At 33.3% G+C, this 21,381-nt stretch overlaps 3 protein-coding genes and 1 pseudogene across 6 annotated transcripts in view; 1 reads left to right on the top strand and 3 right to left on the bottom strand.

Annotated features, from left to right (window-relative positions):
- LOC144575187 (RNA polymerase II C-terminal domain phosphatase-like 4) overlaps positions 1-21,381 on the bottom strand; it is a 67,027-nt gene that overhangs the window by 11,163 nt on the left and 34,483 nt on the right. Inside the window, exon 2 of the mRNA XM_078325303.1 lies at positions 4,410-4,769. Within this exon, the coding sequence (XP_078181429.1) occupies positions 4,410-4,769 (360 nt within the window). The remainder of the gene's footprint in view (positions 1-4,409; positions 4,770-21,381) is intronic.
- LOC144575145 (RNA polymerase II C-terminal domain phosphatase-like 4 pseudogene) lies at positions 2,385-3,749 on the bottom strand (annotated as a pseudogene). The gene is made up of 3 exons (XR_013518371.1): positions 3,542-3,749; positions 2,888-3,177; positions 2,385-2,657 (listed from the first exon to the last, which is right to left on the bottom strand). The product of XR_013518371.1 is annotated as an RNA polymerase II C-terminal domain phosphatase-like 4 pseudogene (transcript).
- On the top strand, positions 11,584-16,025 carry LOC144574754 (protein MALE DISCOVERER 2-like). Of its 2 annotated transcripts, none has more exons than XM_078324803.1 (9): positions 11,584-11,933; positions 12,040-12,181; positions 12,601-12,672; positions 13,118-13,261; positions 13,338-13,445; positions 13,584-13,942; positions 14,442-14,647; positions 14,789-14,921; positions 15,267-16,025. In XM_078324803.1, the coding sequence occupies exons 1-9, from the start codon at positions 11,840-11,842 to the stop codon at positions 15,854-15,856; spliced, it is 1,848 nt and encodes a 615-aa protein (XP_078180929.1). In that variant the 5' UTR covers positions 11,584-11,839; the 3' UTR covers positions 15,857-16,025. The 2 variants fall into 2 exon arrangements, with proteins under 2 accessions (XP_078180929.1, XP_078180930.1); XM_078324804.1 differs by having other exon boundaries at positions 11,587-11,933; positions 14,460-14,647.
- LOC144574755 (Mad3/BUB1 homology region 1) lies at positions 16,306-21,356 on the bottom strand. 2 transcript variants are annotated; one of them, XM_078324805.1, is made up of 6 exons: positions 21,210-21,356; positions 20,315-20,459; positions 20,066-20,223; positions 19,888-19,978; positions 18,457-18,517; positions 16,306-17,726 (listed from the first exon to the last, which is right to left on the bottom strand). In XM_078324805.1, the coding sequence occupies exons 1-6, from the start codon at positions 21,302-21,304 to the stop codon at positions 16,615-16,617; spliced, it is 1,662 nt and encodes a 553-aa protein (XP_078180931.1). In that variant the 5' UTR covers positions 21,305-21,356; the 3' UTR covers positions 16,306-16,614. The 2 variants fall into 2 exon arrangements, with proteins under 2 accessions (XP_078180931.1, XP_078180932.1); XM_078324806.1 differs by having other exon boundaries at positions 18,457-18,511.

Here is a 21,381-nt window from a genome sequence, read left to right as displayed (position 1 = left end):
CTTCTTCAATCTCTTCTTCGGTTTCTTCTTTGTGCTCTTTTTTTATTTCTTCTTTGATTTCTTCTTCAATATCTTCTTTGATTTGTTTTCCAATTTCATTTTCTAAGTAGGTAGCACATTTATCACGGCTGCCTGGAGTGCATGACGATGGAGATTTAGCTGCTAAAGTCATCTTAGAAAGCGAATCTAGTGACCTAAGAAAAGAAAATTACAAGTTTTAATGAAATAGAAATAGGGAACTTAGAATAGTTATTGGAATTCATATGAATTGAATGCAAAAATAACAATCCAGCATACTTTCAAACCAAGAAATTTGAGCAAGTGCAAGAGATAAAATACAAAAATGAAATAAACCATTAATGCAATTGTCAACTAGCCTAATTGGTACCAAATCAGTAGTGAACAGGACTGTATCACTTATCAATGCAATGGATGATTACTACATTGACTTATTTATTGCGCATCATTAAGGAGAAACAGAGTGTTGTTCCAAGAAACCTAAATGAATAGGATTACAAAATGAAGAATTTTCAAGAAACCTAAACTTAGAATCACAATTCACTATGACTAATAAGATCCGCCTCAAATCAATTGAGGCACTCACATTTTCCATAACTCACATCAAATTGTTAAAAGAAAATGAACTAAATCTGAACCTCAACCAGAAATAATGCAAGATAAGAGTAGAGAGAGAAACCTTGGAGAAGAAAGGAGAGGATACAGGCGCCTCCGGTTGTGAAAAAAACGAATTAAATCCACTTAGTTGCCTTTGCAGTGTTGCACAAGAAACACAAGAAACAGAGGAGGTAAAAGTAAAATTGACCGAGGTGAAGCTGAAATGTTTTTTTTTTTTTTTTTTTGTTAACTAAGTGGATAGAGGAGGCGTTTCGAATTTGCAATTTTTATTTGGGCCGATATGAAAACTGTTTTTTAGTTTTGGGCCCGTTATGGGAAGCTACTGGTTATGGGCTATGTGGACTAAGAATGGGTTTATATTTATTTAATCAGTAATCACTAATTACAACCTACGTAAAAATAGTCTTTATTTTTGTATTTATTCGGCAGGAATTTTATCACGACCCAATTGCAGCTGAGCTTTACATATCTGCAACAAATTTATTTATCTTTTTTTTTTAATTAGCACCGTTAAAATTATTTCAATTAAATGCGAATTTTTTTTTTTACTGCTCAAACCCAGTTCGGTTTGAATATTAAAAATCAAATTCAAACTAGGATAGGTTCATCGGTTTGTTGCCACCCCTAGTCAAGATCAAGTGATTTTCTATCCATCTAAACAAATAGTTAACTTGTTTGGAGAGCTGCAGCCAAACGAAGTTGCTGCAGTTGTTCATTATTTGCATTTTTGTATCAAGATGCACTATTATATAGTTTTGAGGAAGCTTATTTTTCTGCCAGCCGAATATTATTCATTTGCACTTAAATTAAATCATATTCATTATTTTTTGGTGGATCATATGTAAATATAGAATGCATATTATTTACTTTTACCTAATAAAAAAATGTTATCTGTTTTATAAGCTTTCTTAACTAAAAAGGTGTGAGTGAATAATTAACTAAAAAGGTGAACAAATTGACACAAAGAAATCGAAGTCTACGACTCGATCTTTATTTTCTCATTTTCATCTGTACACATTTCTACTTGACATCTCTAATTTCTCATTTTTAAATTATACAAACAAACCAAAGAAAACCCAAAATTGATCTTGTTAGTGTAAGTTACTGCAACCATAAGAAGCTGAAGCATCGTTCCCTCCCTGTACAATAACACCTAACAGGCACTGTTTACAAAAATGGTCAAGTAAATGAATAAAAAGCTACTAAAAGATTCTGTCAAGCACTGAGTCGTCATTTTTGTCAAGCACCGGGTAATCTTCCTCTTTCTGTCGTTTCCAGGTGTAATTGGCCACCTCAATCCACTGAGGGGTGACCACAAACTTGTTGTTTTCTCTTGCCCACTTTACCTTCCCGGTGGTGGGGACATTTGCCACGACATGTGTCACCGAATCAGTCATGGCATTAAAGCATCTGGCCCCCATGGACTCAGAAAATTTCCAAAGCGGTTGTTCTCGAGGCCACACTTTGGAAGCGAATACATTACTAAACACAATGTCGCAATCCTGTAGTATCTCCATTTTCATTAATTGCAGTATCTACAGAAACAAGGAACAGAAAGAGTTTTATCAAAAAATAAAAACAAGGAACAGAAAGAGACATCAGAGAATACATCATTGAGAAAATAACCAATTTAGCTAAATAAGAGTGAGCTGCGATCACCTTTCTCACATCTCTTGAAGGAAGATCTATTTGAATCTCCTGCAAAAGCAAGTAACCAATCAAAAACCAATTTTATTGAGGACTAGCAATTTTTAACAGGTACAAGGTTTTTCCATGAAAATTTCAGCAAGAATTTTACACAGGTTGTTATGTAAGTAGGCAGTGATGCTAACCGGGTCAAAGAATAGTTTATGGGCCCGCTTTAGAACATCAAGAATACTAGCAAGGATCCCGTCTGATTCCCTTTCATCTTCTATTTCCTCCGATAGGGATTCACTGCCAGTATTGTAGTGTCTTGCGCCATGAGCAAAGAAAAAATACCTCTTCATTAGAATGAGGTTCTCCTTGTGCTTCTGCCAAACCTGTCAGAGAAGAATAAATTATGAATTCTCTGCTGTCATTCCTGGGATTGAGAAAGAAAATGAGATGCCACCAAAATCAGCACAAAAAAGTCACTTACAAATCTTCTACTGAAGAAAAATGAGCGCCCAAGAAAATAATGGTATAGTGACTCAAGAATCATAGTTGCAGCAATTTCTTTTTATCCAGACAAAAGAAAAATTAATAAAATAAAATAACAACTTGAGCTTACTTCTTCGGTATCATCAAGAATAATCACCAGATTTTCAGATCCGATCACAACGTCAAGCCCCTTCTGATTCATTGTGGTGTTGTCGGACTTACAGATCACCCTAGAGGGGAAATACACACCTTTAGGGTCAAGCAGCTTTGCACATTCGTCAGCATAACCCCGTTCGCCCATTGTGTATATGTACATTTCAAACAAATCATTGGCCTCCTTCAAGAACGTATGAACAAAGGGTCGCAGCTTCGTCAGCATGTGGTATGGCTTAATCATATAGAGTGTTTGGTTCAGGTCATCTGATTTGTTATATATCAAAATACAAATAAGTACTAGAAGCGTGGTATCTGTAGTGTACAATTACTTGCTCTTTCTATAACTAGTTGCATTGTTCTGGTCTTCATTAATTTGAACAGATATTTGAATGGTTCAGATCAACCGTTAGGACTTTCAAACTGAAGATTTGAGTCCATAGTGCAGGCCAATATGCGCTATGCATATTACCGTAGGCTCACTCATAAATTTATTCATATAAATCCTAGTTTTAATCAAATTTGGCTTCAGTTTGTCCATAACTCAATTTAGTAGTTTGCAACAGAATAAACCAATGGATAATTTAACTTTGATATTCTAGTTCTTGGGCAAAACAGCTTCATGTTTTACCTTCATCTTCGAGATTATCTAATAGATAACCCTCCTTGTTAATAATATCAGTGAATCTAGCCGAGTTAAGCAAAGTGTAGTCTAGATCCAAAACCAATATCAGTTTCTTATTCTTCAGAAGGCCTTTCATATACTCTTGTCCTAACTTCTCAATCTCTGATGCTTCAACCCTCAAATCCTGACGTTCTAAAACAATTAGGTCTTTCATAGTTTGACTGATCAGAATTATTAGTTGTAGATTTGGTGAGAAGGTATACCTTGTGAATATATTTCAAAGACACACTCGATCGAGCTTCTTCAACAACCTCACCACAGTGTGAGCATAAGTGTTTTATAACGACTGGATGAGAGCATTTGACATTACCTGCTGCTGAAAAAGAATCCATTTAAATAAATCACATTGGATAAGACCATGCAATTTTACCAGTAATGCTCAATGCAGTGGATGAACTTTTCTCACAGATACCGTAATTAAAAATTATACCATCGCTAATTTCTCCGTCCACCTCCTCTGTCTCTGACTCTGTTTCTTCATTGGTACTTTCATCCGTAAACTTTATTCTTTTGTTTCTGCACAAGCATTAAAATACATCTGAGCTTCTGAGGAATCAATATTTGTCAAGGAGAAATGTCAATTTATGACACTGCAAAACAGCCATCCATACAAGATAAGAAATATCATCTATTCCTTCAAATATTAAAGATTATCTATTTTACCCTTTGCCGTTCATCTTGAAAGATTTTTGAAATACAAAACTTGAAACATCTTTTAACTATCCTTCCCCATGTTTGTAGGCCAAAAGAAATATTAGTCTTTAACCAGGACATGAATGAAAATTCAAAAATTGTAGGGGAAAGCATGGAATACCTTTGCTCTTGTAGCTCATTCTCCTCTTCCGTCTCTTCTTCGATTTCTTCTTTTAACTCTTCTTTGATCTCTTCTTCAACCTCTTCTTCGTTTTGTCTTTTTATCTCTTCTTCGATCGCTTTTTTTATTTCATCTTCAAACTCTTCTTCGATTCCTTCTTTTATCTCTTCTTCAATCTCTTCTTTAGTTTCTTCTTTGTGCTCTTTTTTTATTTCTTCTTTGATTTCTTCTTCAATATCATTTTCGATTTGTTGTTCAATTTTATTTTCTATGTAGGTAGCACATTCATCAGTGCTGTTTGAAGGACATGACGATGGAGATTTAGCTGGTAAAGTCATCTTAGAAAGCCAATCTAGTGACCTAAGAAAAGAAAAATACAAAAATAGAAATCATAAGACTATACATAACAATCTGGTAAAGTCATATTAGAAAGTCATCTTAAAATAGTTATTGGAATTCAAAATACAAAAATAGAGATTTAGGCTGGTAAAGTCATCTTAGAAAGCCAATCAATGAAATAGAAATAGGGAGCTTATAATAGTTATTGGAATTCATATATTGAATGCAAAAATAGAAATCATATGCTATACATAACAATCTGAACAGGTGCAAGAGATCAAATACAAAAATTAACAATGCATCAGTAAACCAGCCTAATTGGTACCAAATCAGTACTGTATCACTTATCAATGCAACGGATGGTAATGAGAATTTCGTCCTTCTTGTGCATCAGTAAGGAGAAACAGAGCAGTGTTCCAAGAAACCTAAATGAATCCAATTACAAAATGAAGAATGTTCCAAGAAACCTAAACTACAAATACACAGACTAGTAAGATTGTTATTCGTGGAATCACAATCCACTATGACTAATAAGATCCGCCTCAAATCAATTGAGGTACTCACATTTGCCATAACTCACATCAAATTGTTAAAAAGAAACGAACTAAATCCAAACCTGAACCAGAAATAATGCAAGATAAGAGTAGAGAGAGAAACCTTGGAGAAGAAAAGAGAGGATACAGGCGCCTCTCTTGAGTTGTACAAGAAACAGAGGAGGTCAGACAGAGAAGAGGGAGAAAGAGGAGAGTAAAGGGAATGTTTTTGTTTTTTCTATTAAATCAATTTAAGTAACTAATTAAGTCAGATAGCGAAGGCGATTTCGAGTGTCACCGTTTCGAATTTGCAATTTTTATTTGGGCCGAGATGAGAACTGTTTTGCAATTTTGGGCCTGTTATGGTGGGCTATGTGGACTAATAATGGGTTTTCACGACCGGTGGCAGGAATTTTATCACGACCCAATTGCAGCCGAGCATTACATATCTGCACCAAATTTATTTTATCTTATTTTTTTAAATTAGCACCGTTAAAATATTTCAATTTTTTTTTTACTGCTTTAATTTGTATAAGTTGAAGTAATCTAGATTTTGTGATTGGTCAAGTCGACAACGAGCTCATTAAAATTCCCATTATATCATTCTACATAGTTCAAATTTGGTTCACCAATATATAATAACTAGGGTTACTTCTCGAATTTCACATTGAAAAATATTTATATAATTTTTCTTAATAGAAGACAATTTTCATAAAGAAAATACTTTCAGTTAAATTTTCCCATAAACAAGTATCTTTCTTTTTTTATTATTTAAAGACATGTATAATGGTAAGCAATGCAATACAATTACCGCAAAATTCTTCATGCGTTACACCGTTGCAGTACAAACATATACGAGCCGTCCGATTAAAATGAAAAAAAAAGAGAAAAAAAATCGAATGAATGAGATTTCTTCCACTCAAGTAATTTCCATTCTTGCCTACACCCTAGAAAATTTGTGGAGATATCTAATTGATTTATAAAACCTCATTTCTATTAACCTAATTGCAATGATTTAAATTTAATTATGTACAATGATCCCCTCCATCCATGTGCTTTGTTGAAATAGGTTGGAAGCTGGATCTACGCCTGATCACATGGCATGTTCTCCACAAACGGTCAAATTACATTCTCCTCTCAATCTATCCAAATTAATCATATGCCAATCTTATCATATCTCTATTGATTGTATTGATTAATTAATCCACTGGAATAAAATATTTAGACTCTGGTCAATAGATTGGTGCTAACTTTTACTATGATGGTTGATTTGATCCTACATATTTTGTGGAGCTATTTATTTACCTTGAAATATTTTCAAAAATATGAGTTATTTAATGCCGCAATTGATAAATTTTGCAATTTTCACTTTATAAAGTTTTGTGAGGTAGATGAGTGGCAAAGACAATGTTCTTCGCACAGATTATTTTTTGTTCTATTTGTGTTATTACAAGCATATCGATATGTAATGTCATAAATGTCACAGGTTCGAAATTCAATTAGGTGATTTCCAATCATAATTCAAAAAAATATATATATCGGTATGATCTAAATGTTGTTAAGGTTATAGTACCAAAATGGCATGTTAAATTACTTAATTTATAAATTTAATTACATTATTCTTTGAAAATCAGATCAATACAAGAAAACAAAATTCTTAACAAGTTCGGATTTGATAAAAAAAAAAATTATCTCTAAAATAAATTTTGTTATCACCATCACTATCTTTCTAGCCTGTCACTATTTCAATCGGTGAAGTGTCCCTCCATTGAAGAGTTCAAATTTAGTTGTATAAATATTTTATCTATTTATTCTAAATAATAAATACCCTAACATTAGTGCAAAATGATGATAAAATAATTATAAAGATGAATATAAAAAAACTAAATAGTAAATATAAATAGTTAAAACTGAATTGTTATAAGTTAACATGAGAGGCGTTGGTGCCAATCAGAAGAAGGCGGAAATGAATTCATATGATATAATTAAAAAAAAAATTCCAAATAGTTAGAAAGAAAAAAAAAACCTCAAATAGTTTACACTGCAAGTCTATATAAGCAATATGACGCAGTTAAATTACTTCAATTTTATAATTTTAATTCCATTAATATTATTCCAAAATCTTACCAGCATAAACAGAGAAACAAAATTCTTAACAATTTCGGAATTGATTAAAAAAAACAAGCTTATTTATAAAATAAATTTTGTTATCTCCATCACTATTTTTCTAGTGTGTCACTGTTTGAAACGGTGAAATGTCCCTCAGTCAATGAAGAGTTGTTGTATAAATATTTGATATAGTTATTATAAATATATAACTCAAACATGAGCGCAGCATGATAGAAAATAGTTATAATTATAAAATAGAGTTTGGCTAGTATAATATTGGTATCATATGACATTAATTTCAAAATTTATTAAATAGATTTTAAATGATTAATCCAAACCGTTCAAACTAATTTACTTTATGAGTGATGCGTTTATATGTAAATTGTTTATATTTTTGAGTTATTTTAGTATCAAATCAAGCTGTATAAATATTTTTTAATGAATGTATTAAAATTAACTTAAAAAATCACTCATTTGACCGCTTGACTTGATACTAAATAAATTCAAAATTTTTATAAATTTGCATATAAACGCACAACTAATGAAGTAAATCTGTTTGAACGGTTTGGATTCACCATTTGAAGTCGATTCGATAAATTTTGGAGTTAGTGTTATATAGACTTAAATGACACTGATGTTATATTAGCCATAATGAGAAAAGTTCAATAGTGAATATAAATAGTTAAAATGCAAAATATAGTTAGTTTGGATAAGAGTTTAGCGGGTTGATGAATTTATATGAATATATAGTTTTGAAAATAAATAAGTTTAAAATATTGCAAATAATTCAAAAAAAATTACAAATAATTTACACAGTATGTCTATATAACTCTATGAGAATCCTGTCAGATAATAAATTGTTACATCTTAGGAGTGAATTATGGTGTTTCTAAGTTCTCCAACTATCTTTGTGAATTTAATTATAAAATTTAATAGATTGACTTTAAATAATAAATTCGAATTGTTGAAATTTGTCTACCTCACGAGTGATGCGTCTATATGCAAAAATTTAAATTCTCGAATTAATTTGGTATAGAAGGTTTATATATTAATTTTAATGCATTGATTTTTCGAACGTCTTTTTACCACTTGACTCTATACAAAATTAATTCAAACATTTCAAAATTTGCATGTAGACGCATCTCTCGTAAGGTAGACGGATTTCAACTGTTCAGATTCGTCATTTGAAGTCAATTTGAAAGTTTTTAGAGTTGAGTTCACAAAAATGTTTGATGAACTTATGAACACCCTAGTTGTACTCTACCGAAATTTTTATACATAGGAAAATAAAAAATATTAAAAATAAGAAATATCGTGTGAGAATTTGAAAAATGTAAAGGCAGTAGGGGCCCATGGCGTCCCTGTGGGAGCATGGCACATTTAAGACTGTGAAAAAAAAAACAAAAAAAAATTCATAAGTGGGACGCCATCCCAGGAAAAGAAAAAAAAAGAAGAAGTGGAATGCCATGGGACAACCCAACCTACAAGAAACGAATTTGTTATTTTTAATATTTTATTTTTTATTTTTTTATGAATAAAAATATCGGTGTACTCTACACCTTGGTATAAATATGTACTCTACATCTTGGTATAAATATTTGCTATTGTTTGTATAAAGTATAATTGTATAAACAATTTCCACCAAAAATCAGAGCGTTGGAAGAGAGCCGTTGATTAAACAAAGGTCCCAAAATAAATATATTAAAAGGTGCGCTGATTTTATTAGACCAGTTCAATGCTCTTTCTTGGATTGCTGCAATAAATATTAATTAAAAGGTAAACAAATAAAGAAATAATTAAACAAAGGTCCCTAAATATTTAATTATTATTTACTTTTAAAATCCGTAAAGTGGCCGTTAATGCTCTATCTTTGGCCAACACTGACAGGACCGAACAGTTGACCCCGTTTTATTATTTTTTATTAATTTCATAAACAATCTTTCAGTATAGTCCCAAATAATCTCTTCAATTTTACGTGAATAAGGAGAATCAGTGTCTAATTTAGTGACAAAAAGTGTTCTTCGTGTAAAAAATTATAAAATTAGAACTCAATTTGGAAACTTTTTGTTGATATTAAAATAGTTGGATAGTTTGATCCACAATTCCGCTAAAAAGAAAATATGTGAAATGAACAATTATAGAAAACCTAGGTTTAAATTTTTAATTTTTTGTTTATGGAATAAGATAATCATGTGAGAGATTGTAGATTCAAAACATGAACAAATGATTGATTCCAATACATAAATAATTCTTATTCTTTTTCAGAAAAAAGTAATTTTAATATAGCCATTATTAAGCCTTCATAAATATAAAATAACATATATCCTTAAAAAAGCTAGGTCCCATATTAATTCTGTAAATAGTTTAATGATGTAGACACAAAAGTTACACGCATTTATTGCTAAACAAATTAGAAGAACAAAGTAATTACCTGACCGAGATATTATTTACTAACAAGTAATGTTAGAAAACAATACCATTGCAAGGAAAAAAAAACAATTTTATTTGAAAAAATATTGTAAATATGAAAATGAAAAACAAAAAAATAGAGGCCATTCAAACAATTTCACTCCGGATTATACTTTATAAAAATTTGATTGACATGTAATTTTATTACTAGTCAAAGTTTTGAAAAGTTGCTAATGTGTAAACTAATAAAAAAAATGTAATACAAATTAATACATAATAAATATCTAATCCCTTGGCTCTCAAATTTATTTATGTTTTGTATGTAATTTAAACTTTAAATTAAAATAATTAGTGACTGGTATATATGACAATGATCTTTGTTCTGTCATCACAAAAACAATTGAAAACTATCAATGATGTATTGTTGATAGGAACCCTACTTTTTATATATCTTAATTTGTTATTGATTAAATCAAGTATTATGAGGAAGTAATCAAATTAATTAGTTAATATTTGCTCATTAATTGATTTGAAAAATAGTATTCTAGGCCTAGTAATTAAAAATGTTGACATCATCAAGGGTGATATTATCATATTAAGAGTTACAAAATATTGACATTTTACGTGGTACAAATTATAAAAATTTAGGGATGGAATTTGGAGTTTAATTAATATTCCTTATATATGTTATGGAATGAGCCAAGCTGAAAATTTTGGAAATAATTATTACATATTCAAAATTAAAAATAAAATAATCCATAAATCATATGAATAACTAAAACGGTTATAACAAACAACATAATAATGGTTTTAGCAATTAATTATGTATAAGCAACATAGTTAAAATTATGACAAAATTTGATCATTCAAAATGTGTGAACTATAAGAAATGTAATATTCACCTACCATTTTTTTTTTTTTTTGTTTATTTTCATTTCAATCTTATCTCTACGGACGTCCTATTGCCTGGTCACGTTTTACTTGTGGTTCAATATCACTTCAACAATTTTTTATTTTTATTTTTAAAAGGTAAGATAGTTTTGAACTGGTCTTGTTACAAACAAAGAAATAATCTTGACAAGCGCTTAACTTTATACAAAAATTAAAATAATATATAACTAACTTGGACCTGGCTATTTTTATATTTTAAATAAGATATTTTAATCTATGATATACATCGGGCGTGATAGTCTTAACTTGCTTTTACCAAAAAAAAAAAAAAAAAAGGTAACCTACTATTATTTTATTTAAGTACTATTTGATTTGGTAAATCCAAATAATGTTGAAAATTGAATAAAATGCAACTGTGTGGATAGTGGATACAATGAAATGAAGAACCTTGAAAATTTACACTCTTAAATGAAGCCTCCATTTCTCAGAAACTGATTTGGCATTTTTGTCACTAAATGGATTTATCCAGCCTGTTTGAAATGGAGAATGGATCTAACAAGTGCTACAAGGTCAAAGTCTTCCCTCTCTCTAGATGGAATCAATCAAAAGTTCAAAACAGACAAACATCACAGACTAGAGATAATAGATTAGGAGCGAAGGAGATCCGATGGTCATCTGACCAAATTAGGTCCTATCCTATGTAAACCGTTCGATCCGTCTCAAAGATCGTGTGGAAGTTAAAAAATATATAAACAATAAACAACAAGGAGGATCAAACGGTCTAAAAGTCGATTGGACTAATTTAACTCGATACCCATTTCATAGATCATTGATTAGACCCATTCTCCCTCGGGTTCTCTCTCTCTCTTCTTTCTCTCTCTGTTAACTTAACCAACACTCCCTCCTCTCCTTCTGAGAAATTGAGCGGGCGGGTCAGTAGACCACCACTAAAAAATCCAGTTGAATTGATTGTGAAATAAAAACAAGCATTCGGATTCCTCAAATTTCGTCGAGTCGTTGTATTCATTCAGCGTTTGCAGTTGAAAGATTCCAGCTCTTCATCTCAATTTTTTTTAATTTATAACTTTTGTTCTTAGCATTTGTACGGATTCACCAAGGGGAAGAAGTTGTTTTTCCATTTTGTGAAAGATGGGGATTTTAGGAGGTCGATTAGTTGGCTTGCTGTTGTTGGTCTTTCTAGTAATTGAAAGATTTCAGCTTGGTGCTTCCTTCATTTCTGAAGGTACTAAATTTATTATAAAAAAAAAAAAATTCAGATAATGGATTGATTGCTCAGTTATTATCTAATTTCTTTTTTCTCTCTGTGTTATTTTTTGGTGATATAACAGGAAGTCATCTATTGAGGTTTAGAGAAGGAATAGAGCATGATCCATATGACGCTTTATCAAATTGGGGAGAAAATGGAGCTATGGATAATTATTGCTCTTGGTTTGGTGTTGTCTGTTCTGACGATTTCAAAGTTGTAGCTTTGTAAGTTTTTTTTACCAAATTCCTCCTTAGCTCAAATCCTTCTGTACAGATGGTTCAAAATTTTTAATTTGTTTTTGATCAATTGTTGTTTTTATCATATTATGTGAAAAGTTTATATTTCATACTATTTTGAAAAGAAGTGCATTTTTGTGGCTTCCTTCATTAGGAAAGTAATTGAATTTTTTATTTTTTATTTGTAGCAAAAGTGCATTTTTTGAATGACGAAAACATAATTTTCATTTACCTTTTCAGAAATATTATTTTGCTTTCAGCTTTCTGTTATACTTTTTTTGTTGTTGTTGGAAATGGATTCTAGTGCATTTTATCATTTTTCTTCTAATAATTTCTCAGTGAAATTCACTTCTTTTACATGTTAATGTCATGTAATTTTGTTAAAATTTTGAAGAATTTTGTGGTAGGAACTTGCCAGATCTTGCTCTGAATGGACTGATCTCTCCCAAAATTGGAAACCTCAACCATTTGAGAATTGTGTAAGCATTTGGCATTCTTATATTTTGTTTTTCTAAATTCCAATTTTACCCCTTAATGTTGTGTTAATTTTTCTACTTGGTTAAAACTCAGATGAACCTTTTTTAGTTGAATTACATATAATCCAGAACTAAGAACTGATAAAAGGATCACAATCTTGATTCCTTACCAAGCCCTAGTTACTGTCACGTAACCCTCAAAAAGATGCTTGCTTCTTATTTTGTTATTTTTTCACTGATCTGCGTATTGAAATGAAACCTATCTGATATAGTTGGTACCACTATATTGCTGCTGGTACAGTATCGGTACCAACTGGCTGGTAAAGGTACCCCTGGTTTCCCTTCTAAGTTCTTAACTTTTTCTCTTACACTCATTTGATAAAAGGAGGTCAGAAAATAAAATCTGCATTTTATGCTTCTAGGCCTTATATTTGCTTTTTTTATGTAGTGATCTGAGTAATAATTCTTTTTACGGGGTTATACCAAGAGAGATTGGAGAATTGAAGCAATTGGTGGTATTAGATTTGAGAAACAACAGTCTCAGTGGGACCCTCCCATCAAAACTTGATGACATTTTATCACTAAAACTATTGTAAGTGTTTAATATACTCCCTCTCTGCTTGAAAAACACTGTACTTCTTTTTTTATAATGTAATGTCATTTTTCAGATTAATAAATGGAAATATGATTTCTGGTGAATTGTCCCCCAAACTGCAAGAACTTTCTGTTATTTCTGAAGTCATAGAGCAAGATGATTTTGAGATGTCAGAAAAAAGGTACGTCAATTCTCTAAAGTCCATTTATATTTTTCATCTTGATATTACCTCACAAATACAATCTGTACAAGTACCTAGACATTTTATTGTTATGTTAATTAGGTATCTGTTGAAGATTTAAGCCTCAATTTATTTCAGGTACTCAAAGAACGGCATCGTAAAGAGGCAGCTGCAATCCTTGACCGCAGAGTCTTCATCTCCATCTCCATCTCCCGATCCCTCTCCCGATCCTTCTCCATCTCCTGATCCCTCTCCCGATCCTTCTCCATCTTCATCTCCATCAGAGTTACCTCCACCGGGCGCGCCACCGCCAGTCCGTCAATCTCCATCCAAGAAGAATGTTCACATTCCTATTATATTGGGACTGACAATTGGTGGAGTATTTATTATAGGAGCCTTATTGGCTTTGTATATGTTTTTGTTCAAAGGAAAAAAGGTCAATATCGTACCATGGAAAACTGGATTGAGCGGGCCCATCAGCAAAGCCTTGATAACAGGTCTGATTTACATATCCACCTTGAAAATGTAGTAAAGTATACAATTATAAATTTTTTTTTTTTGGAGAAAGTAGATTAATCCTCCATTGACCTAGCGCATGCAAAAAACAACATCCAGAGGATGAAAGTACAATATTTTGAGTTTAAGAAAATTATTATACAGAGATTAGTGGTACCTAAATTTTGTCGTATAGTGTTTTACCCTTGTATGGTTTTGGACTGACACCTTAGGTTGCTTGAGCCTTAATATATATAAATAATGTGCAAATTAACAATCAATTGGAGGGTGTGCACTTAAAATGGCCAAGTTTTTCTTTAAGGAAATGCATATGCATACTGGTCCTATTTATATTTTCTTGTACTTACCCTCTGGAAAAAAAAAAAAATTGTCATATGATGTGTATCTTGAGTTTGGGTTTAAAATTTATTATCCTGAAATGTGAGAAAATATATGGACGTAAGCTTTTGAGATTTCTATGAGGAAATAAAGGAATGTCAGATGGTTGTTCCAATCCAGGTGTACCATCGCTGGGACGCGCTGACCTGGACGCAGCATGTGAAAATTTTAGCAATATAATATTGACCTCACCTGATCACACTATTTACAAAGGGACACTATCGAATGGATCTGAGATTGCTGTTGTTTCTACCACCATGACAGCAGACAACTGGATGGACATATCTGAAAATCAATTTAAACTAAAGGTGAGATTATAATTAGCCGTTCTTTTTCGTTTTAACGCCTTGTAAAAAGAGTCTTGTGCTCTGATCCAGTGATAAAATTTACAAATACTAATCTATGGTTCTGAATTTGAATTCTTCATCTCTGATTTCTCTGTGGCACAGATATCAACTTTATCGAAAATAAACCATAAGAACTTCATGAATCTGCTGGGTTACTGTAACGACGATGATCATTTTACGCGTATGTTAGTGGTCGAGTATGCCCCTAATGGTACCCTTTTTGAACATTTGCACAGTAAGCTCTCTCTCTCTCTCTCTCACACACACACACGCTTACTCACTAATATATAGGAAACTTCATGTATGCTCCTGCAAATACCATTCACATCCCGAAAAAGTTCAGAAAAATGTATATATACCCAAATTATTCCTCTTATTTACAACAATTGAGTAAGAAAAGAGGGTGTTGTGTCTACATCTTCCAGAGTTTATCAGTATTTGGTGAAGTATCTCTCTTCTTGTAGGGGCATATATGAAATTGTTCCAAAGATAAAATCAGTTCTTTTTCTTTATAGGAAATATAAAAGTTGCTTTTGTTTGTCTTTGAAGAAAATAATATTTTTTTTCATGTACTATGCAGTTAAAGAAGCTGAACAACTAGACTGGTCAGCACGTATGCGTATAGCTATGGGTATAATATACTGTCTGGAGTACCTAGAGAGTATTAACCCACCTGCAAGGGTAAAAACCCTAAATTCATACACTATCTACCTCTCTGAAGATTATGCTGCTAAGGTTTCTGATATCGGGTTTGGAGTTGATACCAAGAAAGACCCGTTTGTCACTGATGACCCAAATGGCTTGGATGAAGAAGAGCCAATAGTTTATAAATATGCTGTTCTACTATTGGAGCTTATTTCAGGTAAGTTACCGTTTTCTGCGGATACGGGTTTATTGGTATTATGGGCTTCAAGCTACCTATCAGGCAAGAGGTCATTGATGAAAATGGTGGACCCCACACTTGATGATTCTATATCTGAGGAGTTTTTGATGGCCTTATGTGAGGTGATTAGAGCTTGTATAAACCCTAATACAGAGGAGAGACCTAGTGTGGCTGAGGTGGCAAAACAGATGAAGGAGATTTCTAGGATTTCGCCAGAGGCGGCGATACCAAGAGATTCGCCACTATGGTGGGCTGAGCTTGAAATTTTATCTACTGAAAGTAGCTAGAGAAAATATTGGAAAATTGGCAAGCAATTTTTTGGATATATTTTTTTTCTTTTTGGGGGGCTGTTTTTCAATTTTTTTTAGTGTGTTTTACTTGATACAGAAGTTGTACATAATATGGATGTGATGTAATGGCTTTTAAAGAGTTTCTGAAAAGGAGCACTATGGATCACTTGTGTGCATTTTTTTTTTTGGTGATGACTTGTGTGCATTTTTCTAAGGGAGAAATATATACTTTTTTTGTGTTATATATATCATTTTGTAAGTCGAGAAAAGTAAAGATTCATTTGGAAATGCTCTCCCTGGATCAGTACCCCTATATGCAAGTGCTCATCCTCTCTGGCAAGGGCATCCCGTGCAGATCCTTCTCTTGATTTTTAGGATGGGTTTGAGATTTGAGTTGGCATGAATTTCAAAGCAAACCCAAGGGCAAGCACAAAAAGAAAAGAAAAAAAAGAAAAAGATTTCTTTAAGAGTACCATTGGTAACAGCTGATATAATGGCCTAATTAGTACGTGGTTGAACAAAAGTACTTTTGACATTTTTAGAATAAAGATAGAAGCAAACTCAAGAAACCATTCTTCCAAGCAGATATCACAATAACTCCCAAAATAACCTAAAGCAACATTTGCAAAAACCGCCTCTATCTTTTTTCTACTGACGACATAACCAGAAACCACATAACTAACGAACAATAGTATTCCTCCTGCTCCAAAATATTGGGGAAAAAAAGGAGTTTGCTTTACTATGAAGTTACGCCATCAGAAATCAATATCCTTTCCAAACATCTCATTGATGTCATCCATGGCTTGCCGAGTGAAAAATGTCGGTTCAAACAAACCATCACAGCATCCTCCACCTTCAACCTTTTTAGAGGTTGGGTTCAATTTAACCTCAGTTGCTGAGTTAGAACTGGTACCATTAACGGGGTTGTCTCCTACCAAAAAACTACTTTTACCCATTTTTGGGTTCTCACCCTTAAAAATGTTATTTGGCTTACTTTTTGGGTTTGTGTTCTCTTCCAATTCATCATCTGGTAAAATATAAAAACTGCTATCTGAATTGCTGTTTGGTTTATGGGTTGGGTTTGTGTTCTTTTCCAATTCATCATCTGGTAAGATAGAAAAGGTGCCATCAACAACTGGATTCGTTTCCACTAAAGCAACTTTTTGGCCCCTCTTCGGTCTCGCACCCTTTGGAAAATCCATGGGTTTTCGAAACATGCCATTTATTTCATCCATCGCTTCTTTCAAATTCATGGTGGGGTCCACTAGGCCATGATGACATGCATTCTCTACTTTTGGTTCTTCAGAAATTGTTGCCCCGACAATTTTTCGAATCATCACTGTATCTTCTCTGAGCCCGTGATTAAAGCTTTTTGAATTTCCATTCAAATTTTGTGGTTCTTCATCTGGTAAAATTGTAAAATCACCCACAAAAGGTTTAAACTTTCCTGGGTTTTTGTTGGATTTGCAAGGCCTTTCTTCTTCATCTACAAAGATTGCAAACTCACTATTTTCTTTGTTTAGAGTTTTGTTTCCTTTGTTTCTGTGTGATTTTCTCTGGATTGCTGGATCAACATCCAACGGCTCTTGAAACATGTTATTGATGGCGTTCATTGCCTCTTTAGTAGTGATTGTGGGCTCCACAAGGCCATTATGGCACGACATTTCAGCCACAGACTTGCCAACTATGGCAGAATCAACGAATTTGCGCACCATTATTGTGTTCTCACTGTTGAAACGGGTGTTAGTACCAGTATTGGATGTTGTTTTGGTGGACCCGGTTTTTGATTTGACTTTTGTTTCTGCTCTTGGCTTGTCTCGTTTTGTGGGACCTACATTTGAAGATGGATTTTCTGAAGTACCTTCACCTGACAAAGAAACATGGTTCTTCAGCCTGAGTTCATAAGACATGTTTAATTGAAGCATGGAAGTTTTCATATGAAGATTCACAAGAATTAAAATATATTCAAATAATATTTGATGTCATGACAAAAAAATTGATTTTTTTTTTTTAAATAAGAGCTCCCGTGAATCCCAGTATCAATTTCTTTGCAGATAAACCTGCATCTCTTTGTAGAGAAACGAGGTCCATCATCACCTATGCTTGACTAATTAACAGCCAACATATCTCAGCACCAGATACATCGAATTTCTCTAAGGGTTTTGACTTTCATGTATGGTGCCAAATTTGATGTTTACAACTCCATCTAAACACAGATAAATGTGGGTCTGGATCCCATTAAAGTAATCCAATTTTTTAGTTTTCATCCGGACCGTCCAATCAGAATATGGGCCAATCCGGCCTGAGGTGGAATGCACACCTCCGTTTAATATTCGTGCCAAAACAGATTAGACAGTCCGGATCCAAACTCAAAAATTGGGTTACTTTAGGGGATCTGAATTTGATAAATGTATAGTACAAGCACCCATACAAATATCAAAGCCAATCCAAACCTGATTAAATTTCAGTCCAGTACCAACTTACATGACTAGACCGGGATCAGCTGTACCACTGCCAACAAAGCTTGTGTACTCTCCAACCAAGTCCAAAATATACATACAAGTAAGCAGATCAAAAAATCTAGAATATTTAGTTACCTTTGGGTACAATAGGATGGTCCCTCTTTGTGGCCCTTTTCCTAGGCATCATTCCCTGCATCTTCAAAAACTTATTATAATGATGCTTAAGTATAAATTACAGCATAGTCCCTGAAATTAGACTTCTCAGATTGTTAAGAAAATCCTCGTACTGCCGGTACGCAACCTAGATTTTTCTGGGTCAGTTTAAGCTTGATATTCACATTTGGTAGTTAATTAGTTTAAAGGGAAAATTAGTTATTTGCCACTCCAAAACCTTCAAATTGGAAAAATGCCATCCCGAACTTTGAAGTTGTAAAAATGCCACTCATAACTTCATTAATTCCTAATTTTGCCATTTATACTGTATTAGTCTTGTTAAAAAATAAAAATAATAACTAAAATACCCTTAATCAGAAAAATACGAACAGAGATGGCCTTGATAATATATACTAATACACAACAAACCAGAGACCAAAAAAAAAGGAACTCTCTCCACTCTTCCACCCCGGCCAAACTATATACAAAAGGAGCCGGTAATAGAGATGCAAATCCAAATTTCCAAAGTTGTTTCTCCCAGCAATTCATGTAGCAACTCCATGCACAGCACTTCATCAGGTCTAAAACAGTTAAATTTGTGAATTCCGCCTAATTAATTCCCCGATTAACCGAACTCGGAGGAAGTTGCAAGCTAACGACTTGCTATATGCAGCGAGAAATCAACTTGTGAGAAATTTAGACTACGGAGATGCACACACAATTATAGCTTATAAAATGGGATCCAACAGCAAGCTTCTAGAAGCTTCGACACAAGCCGAACTGGGCCCACTCGTGCCAGGGCCACAATCGCCGGTTCCCGGCAGGTCTACTCGGCCGTGCAATCGAAGTGTTGGTATGGCTGAGCATCTCCCACATCACGTGCACATCCTCGTACTCGCACGTGCTCACCTCCTGCCTCAATCTCCTCAATCTCTGGTTTGTCACCTCAGTCTCGTGCGGACGGGAGAGAAAGAAAAGAGGAAAGAAGAAGGGCTGTGGTGGGGGGGTCTGTTGTCAGTGGGAAAAGAGAGGAGGAAATGGAGGAGGCTATACATGAAGGGTATAATTGGAAATACAGAAATATGTATTTCAAAACAGTATTTTTCAGTTAATTTTTAATAAAAATAGTATAAGAATTGAGTATTGGTGGCAAAATTACAATTTAAGCAAGTTTAGAGTGGCATTTTTACAATTTCAAAGTTCGGGATGGCATTTTTCCAATTTGAAGATTTTGGAGTGGCAAATAATCAATTTTCCGTAGTTTAAAATTATTCTTGTGCACTTCAATAGGAACATTAAGGTCGGTCTGAGTTGATATTTATATTCAGGATTTTTAAAAAATTGTGAAGTATACTTGTGCACTGAATTAGGACCATTCGAAATACTTGAAATATAAAAAATAGATCTGCTTACCTTTAATTTTAATTGTTTTTTCTTAAACAACTCGACACGTTGAAGGAATTGGTCGTATGATTTTTGTAGCTCACTGACAGGCTCTGCAATGCTGTTATAAAAAAGAACAGAAAAATACATTAATGCAAAACTTCAGATAAATATAATCCACGAAAAAGTATAATCAAAGAAACATTACATCTGGACCCCAACTTGGTACATTTTCTCGGCCTCTTCAAGCTTCCTATGTTTCTCATAATATAATGCATATGCAATATAATAGGAGGCTCTCTTTAATCCGATCTGATTCTTCTCCATTTTCTTCAGTAGCACCTTTGCATCATCCACATAGTCCATCTACAAATTATATACTTTTTTGAGTCCCAAATTCAAATGAAAAACAATAGAAAAACCTCGATCCAAACACGGATTGGGATTGGGATTGTACCAACTCAATCCAAACACGGACATATCTAGCATCGTTGCGGTATCTATGATCAGATTCAAATGTCTGTGCGCATTTTTGAAGGAATCTTGGGAGCTTATCACTTAATTCCTGAGGAGGTAATGACCCCCTCAATCTCTTTATTCCACTGTTTCACAAAATAACAAAATTAAGTTTTTGCATCAGTTTTCAACCAAAATGCATGGGTATAGTTATAGAGTAGACAAAAAGTAGATGACAGAAAATTCAAACTTTGCAATTTGATTGATGAGCCTTTGGTAGGTACCATTACCACATTTCTCAATTCAATATTAGTAACAGTGCTAACCATTGCCACCCTTTTGCATAATACAAGCTAAAGCACTTATTGGAAATGCAATTTGAAAATTGAAGGGGTAAAAATATGCAAAATACATAGAAATTGCTAATTGGCAACATTATCAACAATGCTAACAAAAATCAAGTTTTTGCATCATTTTTCAACCAATATGCGTATGGGTATAGTCATAGAGTACACAAAAAGTAGATGATATAAGATTCAAGCTTTGCAATTTCATCAATGAGCCTCTGATAGGTACCATTACCACATTTCTCAATCCAAACTAGCATTAATGCTCAATATTACCGCCTAAACGGTTCCAAATCTAACGCTGAGGATGTTTCTAACCTCCCCTTTGCATAATACAAGCTGAAGACTTACTGAAAATGCAATTTGAAAATTGGAGGGGTAAAATTTGCAAAATTGATAGAAATCGGCATCCTAAACCTGCAACTGGGATACGGAAATGAAAGTACTGGTGAATAGATACAGTTTCTAGCCATTACTAGACCAAAATAGACCAAAACAAAAATAGAGAAGCTCTGAGGGTATAAGGCAAAAGATTTGGACTGATCTTACTGGAGCCAGGGGCGGAGCGGATCGGACCCGGAGTAGCGTTTAATGTCGGAGATGAGAGAGGAGAAAAGCTCTCGGTGCTCATCCTCCGTCGCCATTTTTGTTTCCTAGTGAGAGAGAGGGAGCGTTTTTGTATTTTGATTTTGATTTTGATTTCGATTGTTTTTCTTTTTTT

Source organism: Carex rostrata, chromosome 23 (assembly GCF_964058835.1).
Source record: "Carex rostrata chromosome 23, lpCarRost1.2, whole genome shotgun sequence".
Lineage (NCBI taxonomy): Eukaryota > Viridiplantae > Streptophyta > Magnoliopsida > Poales > Cyperaceae > Carex > Carex rostrata.
Note: the sequence above shows the minus strand (reverse complement) of the source record. Positions and strands in the feature narration are given on the sequence as shown.